This window comes from Mesitornis unicolor, unplaced genomic scaffold (genome assembly GCF_000695765.1).
Source record: "Mesitornis unicolor isolate BGI_N332 unplaced genomic scaffold, ASM69576v1 scaffold21442, whole genome shotgun sequence".
Lineage (NCBI taxonomy): Eukaryota > Metazoa > Chordata > Aves > Mesitornithiformes > Mesitornithidae > Mesitornis > Mesitornis unicolor.
In genome coordinates this window covers 1-6,056 of record NW_010170328.1, presented here as the reverse complement: position 1 = coordinate 6,056, position 6,056 = coordinate 1, and the positions used below count along the sequence as shown (strand labels likewise).

At 39.8% G+C, this 6,056-nt stretch overlaps 1 protein-coding gene across 1 annotated transcript; it reads right to left on the bottom strand.

Annotated features, from left to right (window-relative positions):
• Positions 1–1,235: 1,235 nt before the first annotated feature.
• Positions 1,236–5,496, bottom strand: ATP5J (ATP synthase, H+ transporting, mitochondrial Fo complex, subunit F6). The gene is made up of 3 exons (XM_010179661.1): positions 5,305–5,496; positions 3,512–3,636; positions 1,236–1,337 (listed from the first exon to the last, which is right to left on the bottom strand). The coding sequence occupies exons 1-3, from the start codon at positions 5,472–5,474 to the stop codon at positions 1,309–1,311; spliced, it is 324 nt and encodes a 107-aa protein (XP_010177963.1). The 5' UTR covers positions 5,475–5,496; the 3' UTR covers positions 1,236–1,308.
• Between the last annotated feature and the right edge of the window lie 560 nt (positions 5,497–6,056).

Sequence of the window (6,056 nt, the reverse complement as noted above, 5' to 3'; positions counted from 1 at the left end):
GCCAAGAAGTTGTAGATGTGCCCTCCCTGGAAGTGTTCAAGGCCAGGTTGGATGGGGCTCTGAGCAACTTGGTATAGTGGGAAGTGTCCCTGCCCATGGCAGAGGGGTTGGACTGGATGATCTTTAAAGTCCCTTCCAACCGAAACCATTCTATGATTCCATGATGCTGCTATGTTTAGATCTGGCCAACTTAAGTGATTGCTTTAAAAAAAAAAAAACAACAAACAAAACCACCAAAACCACCAAAAAAGCTAAAGATAGAATTAAATTGAATATACAAGTTAATTTGTGTAAAGACTTCTCATTTTCTTTATGTATACATGCAGCAATACAGGATTTACTTTTACAGCTTTGAACAGCCTATTCCAATAACTTTCATAGATAACCTTGCTACCACTACTTCAACTAAAGTCTCCACCATTATCATGGGCTCACTTACCTGTAATTCTGACTCACTAGTACCTTGACATTGTGTTAGCTCTCCCAAAGCCATCTGTAAGTGCATAAGTAGTTATGCAGACTTAAACCCACTATTCTGACAGAATAAAGCTTCCTGTAATTGAGGCTCAAGCAGTATTTTATTGTCTAATATAAAATGCCTACAGCTTCTCTTCCACAAGCAAGTATTTTGTTCTCTCTGTAGCCACCACACATAACTTAACTTGTATTCTGAACAAAAATCATGGCAGTACAACTCAAGCTGTAGTAGCTGGATCCTAACTGTTGAAGTGTTACAAATAAATAGTTCCTTGGAACCTAAAGTGTTGGTGTCAACAGTTCAGTTACCAAAACTTAAATCTCTCAAACTCATTAACAGATTTCAGTTGCTCCTTAAGAGTAACACTTGATCACTTGTGTTCATTGATGCAGTGTGAAATTAGTATATTTGTGCCTATGCTTTTTGTCTGTGCAGGTCTATTACCAGTGTATGGCTTTGCTCCATGCTTAGGGTTCACAATGTTTTTTTCCTGCAGGAGTTCTCTGGATATGACAAATGCAGAAAAACAAGCAGTTCCTTCTTGGTGTCATTATTGGTGTTATGTTTCAGCACTAAAATGCAGCTTGGTAAAGGAGTTCTGTAGGTAACACTGAGAAATACTACTCAGATGCCTCAGTAACTTAAAGAGTTGATGATCATAGCAAACTACACTCACCATACAGTTAAGAGCTTATTCAGATTTCTGAAATCAAACAATTTATTTATACTAGTTTATTATACAGTTATCCTGTATTATTTAATTTACAACTGGTGCCACATTCAGTAACTCCATTGATGGACACTCCTGTTTGGCATACGACATGCAGAGATCACTTTGGAGTCTCCTCAAAGTTGGGCTCTAAAGGAGGAAGGGGGAGAGAGAAAGAAGTCATATTAGTTGTTTTTTTTATTCCAGCCTTGACCACCACCATTCATCTGTTATTCAAAGAAAACAAAACATTAAGTTGACAAGCTAAAGCAAGCTCTTGTACACTGCAGTCTACTTTGTTGGTATCAGGGTATGATTGGATGTGGGCAGCATTAAAGAATAAGCTATGCTGGAGACAGGTCTTTTCTACCTTGAAGTAGTTAAGCGTAAGGTTTAAGACAGACATGCACCTTAGTAACATTCTGCCAAAACAGCTTTCAGCAACACTTGGGGTAGGGAAGAAGGCAGCAAAGAAACTGAAGCAGTTGACCAGAATGTTACTGGACAAGACAATACCACTATTTCCAGCATAGCTCTGATATAAGAACAAGTAACCAAGCTCTTCTTCATTAGTGTGTTACAGCTAATTAAGAGAATGGAGTGCACAATTTCAACTCCACTCAGCAAGAGGTATTCTCCACATACAAACACTGAGAAAGGAGTTCTTGATGTCAAAGGTACAAATTCAGAAGGGTTAGGGCATTTGACAAGTATACTATTAATGCCTGTTCTTGCTACAAAGAGCCTGAGAGGTAAGGCTCTCCTTACAGTAGTCTTCACTAAGACAAAAAATTAAGTTTCTACCCATCTAGCCACTTAGTTTTGAAAACTTGTAGAAATTAGATTAAGGATAGTCAAGTGGTACAACAACACGGTCTCCTCCCCTTACTTTTGTTCCTATTGTCACAGATTTCGTTTCATTATGAAAAAAAATCCTAAACTTTAATACGTTTTGTTTTGTATATTACATAAAAATAAAATTGAATATAAAGAAACCATATCCCAAGAACTGGGGGGGGGTGAAAGAAACACCATAGATCCTACTTTACAGATGCTGTTTTATTTGTGCCAGTAACAATCTGACACCAAATTCTTCCTTAATTCAACTGAAATACCACCAAAAACCAAAACATTTTTAGGTGTTTTCCTAGTCTAAATTAGAATTTCAAGTCACAGACTATGGTAGCTTGACCTTGGCTGGTTGCAGGTGTCCAAGAAGCCTCACTCTCTCTTGGTCTTTCCCTCCCTCCCCAGGAGGGCTGAGAATAGAGACAGAGCGTTGTTCACCCTTTTTCAAACGTTGTCACAGGCACCACCAGCATTGCTGAGTGGCCCAGCTGTGTCTTGCAATGGGTCCATTTTGGAGCTGGCTCTGTCTGATGCAAGGACAGCACCTGGCCAATCCTGATAGAGGCCACCCATGCAGCCCCCAGCTACCAAAACATTGCAACGTAAACCAAATTCACTGCCACGCTCAAAAGACTGCTGAATCCCAGCTGCCAGCTGCTTACAGCTTATGGGCAAGACAGCTTACCTCCACAAAACCTGACTTTAGCTAAAACTGCTTGTGTGCAATGAAGACTTTGAGCTGTACTTACATAAGCAAGCAAAAGAAACAGAGCTTTAGAAATTAACCTGTTCATTCAAAAAAAAGTTGCTTTTATGCCTGAAGGCAGACTGAGTTTGTGCAGTTTCTTTGCATTCTTGATAAACCAATCATCACAAGCATTCTTCTTGTCATAATCAATCTGGGTAACATGAAAACATGCTAATGCAAACTTAGAGCAGTTCAAGAGAAGTCATATCCAAATAACTGAAGAAGGTGGTTTAATATCATTTAATCATGAAGTAGTCATAAGTAACAAAGTTAATCTCTACGTTCATTTTCTGAAATCACTGACTTGCCAAATAAGCTTACAAAATTTACAAATTGCAGTTTGGATGACATAGACTACTGGTTTTCAAATTATAGTCTGCTGACCAATTTGTGAGGATGAGAAAACATACAACAATAGGCCCTGGACTATTTATATTTGGGCTATTTCTTTAGAGTTCATGAAGGGCGATTAAGATAGACTGATCTGACTGCAAGTTTTGTTAAGCATCAGTATAAGCAAGCCCTCATCTCTACTGGAAAAGGCAACTAATAATAAAAAAAAAGATTCAGATGGAATCAGATGGGAACTGAGCAAAAGTAAGGAGATTCTCTGAGGGCATCTTACATGAAATTAATGGTCCAAATGAAAACTAAATGGGAATTAAGAAAACTGGTCAGTGAACATATCCTTACTTGCAATTAGAAATTCAGTAGATTGTTAACTTACCCTCAAATTTGAATTCTGGGAACTTGGTTAGATCTCCCTCACCATACGCCCGTTGAAGTCTAGCAAGGGATTCATTAATCTCTTTTTGAAATTCAGGACCTGCATCAACGGGCCCTCCAGCTTGCCTAAAACACATTAAAATTTCTGATTAACGGTTCAGTTCTTAAATTTCATGTGGAAACACTACATTTTCATGGCCATTCATGAATTAAAAACCAATGTGACAACCAACCAAAGAAGCAAACCATTTGAAAAAAACAAGAGACAGGGCATCTTGCATTTATATAGATTCAAACAGGATTTTCTTGAGATACAAATACAAAATTAAAATAGTAGCTCTTTAGACTACCAGTGCTCAGTAGTACCAACATAAGTATCATTTATGATTGATAAAGCTACCAAAAATATGCTTCCCTTTTTTACACAAGCTAGTTTGTTGGTGTGAAAACATACATCTCCTCCAGTAGAACTAAGAAGTGTCTTACTTCATTCCTGGTAAAAAGTTCATGTAAACATTACAAGAACCTAAGATTCCATTTCACAGAATCACAGAATGTTAGGGATTGGAAGGGACCTCAAAAGATCATCTAGTCCAAATCCCCCAATTTTTTTTCATTTGAATGAACTACTTAACTTTAGATGTTTAATTAACCAGCCTCACAGTTTCATTAATTCTCAATTGCTCTTGGAGGCCATTTCTATTCAGCTTCTGGAAACAGAACTGAAGAAAATCTGTTTTCTCCAGACAAAAAAAACCAAACAAAAAACCAACAACAACAACAAAAACACAGAAGGGCAGAGGAGTGTATTTACAGAGCACATACATGGGTAAAAATTACAAATTGGTATGTTTCCATAGAATAAAAAAACTTCATTGAGTGTCTTAACTCCCCAAGAAGAAAGACACCAGCTTTACTTTTTAGTTCTGCTTTTTTAAAAGGGGGGAGGGGAACATATGTCTTCTGTCCGATATGCAAGACGACGACTTCTCACTCCTGACACTATCTGTAAGTGTTGCTGGTAAGGAAGAACTCTCTTTCAGAGAAGAGTTAAACTCACTCAGGTTGTTTTGTGAGCAAACCCAAAATTTGTTTCGGAATGGCCAATGCAATAATACGACAACTTCCTCCTGAACCAGTGAAAAAAAAAACCAAGAATTTTCCATTTTCAATGCTGCCAATACCACCTTCTCAATACATTCTTGCACCAGCATATACCACCAACAGGACAACTATCATCACATATCAGCCAATATGTCAGTGGTTTCAGGCGTCCTTTCAGAGCACAAGAGCTAGAGTTGCTCTAGATTTAGCTTTAAACCTGCAATATCTTCTGCTTAAACTATTGTTCTGTACCAAAGAAGTCTACCAGTGAAAACGGCATCAAAGTATTATGTGTCTACCAAAACAAAACCAAACAATTGTACCAACCATCACCCATTTTTAAAGCTAAAATATTTACGTGAAGTAATTCTACCCCACTTTATGTGGGCCCTCAGAAGTTGTTAAAGAGAAATTTGACTCGGCAGACTGTTCTTTCAGTTCCCCTCCCTCACTACCAGACAGAGGTGAGATTATCAGTGCAAGAATTTAAGCAGTTAAATGTCTTTTCAGAGAACTCAGTCTGCTCCCCACAAATCTCAGCACTTAACAGAATGTTGCCTGTTGACACAAAAGCATGCCTTAAGTATCTAGAGATCAAGCTAGAGAGCTAACATATTTTGACATTTGTCAGAATCAACATTCCCCCCTCCGCCTTTTGCCATAAGCCTTAAAATAATTTCTTTTACTTACTTGCTCTTTGTGTTGTATTCCCTAATCTTGTCCAAGAAGAGCTTCTGGACTGGATCAAGCTCTTTTGTCTTATTAAAGACTATAGCAGAAAGCCCAATGTTTCTGCGCAAGTGAATGGAAACAGCAGAGTGAAAAAGAGAAGAAAGTCGCAGAATCTGGTGCAGAACCATGATGACACTAATGTTTTAGCTAAAAAACAAAACAAAAGCAAAGCAGAAACACAGAATTAGTTAGGTCTTTCTGCAATGCAAAAGCATAAAGAAGGAAAAATTTAGTTCAGAGTTGAATTTTAAACCAGAAACAACACTTAAACCAGCATGCAATCCGAGGAAAAAACCCAAGTGGCCACTGACCCCAAAGGGCCAACACTTGACCCCGCCACGTCCCGTCCCCTGGCACACTGCGTCCGGCTTTGCTCGCACCACCCCTGAGACAAAGCGGCAATTTCAGGTTTTGGTTTGGTTTTTTAAAGGAAAACAATAACAGTTTTAAACCAGTCAAAGCCAGCAGCAATAGCACCGGCCGCTCACCCCGGCCTCTGGAAACCCCCGCAGGCGGTGGGGCCAGGAATCGCCGTTAACCCCAGGACCCTGATACCCCAAGCGAAAACCGACGGAGGAGAAGCCGACCCCCAGCACCCACCGGCGCCGCGGGAGGAAGGGCACAGGGCCACCCCGGCCCAGCTCCAGTCACCTTGGAGGAGTCGCCACGGCCGCCACCCCGGGTCCGCCCCGCCTCCCCGCGCAATGCAC

Excerpts from the sequence above, each read along its gene's own strand:
- ATP5J (XM_010179661.1), bottom strand. The coding sequence starts at position 5,474 with ATGGTTCTGCACCAGATTCTGCGACTTTCTTCTCTTTTTCACTCTGCT. Across the intron at positions 3,637-5,304 it reads GAATACAACACAAAGAGCAA|GCAAGCTGGAGGGCCCGTTG; the intron begins GTAAGTAAAAGA and ends AATGTGTTTTAG. Across the intron at positions 1,338-3,511 it reads CCCAGAATTCAAATTTGAGG|AGCCCAACTTTGAGGAGACT; the intron begins GTAAGTTAACAA and ends TTCCTCCTTTAG.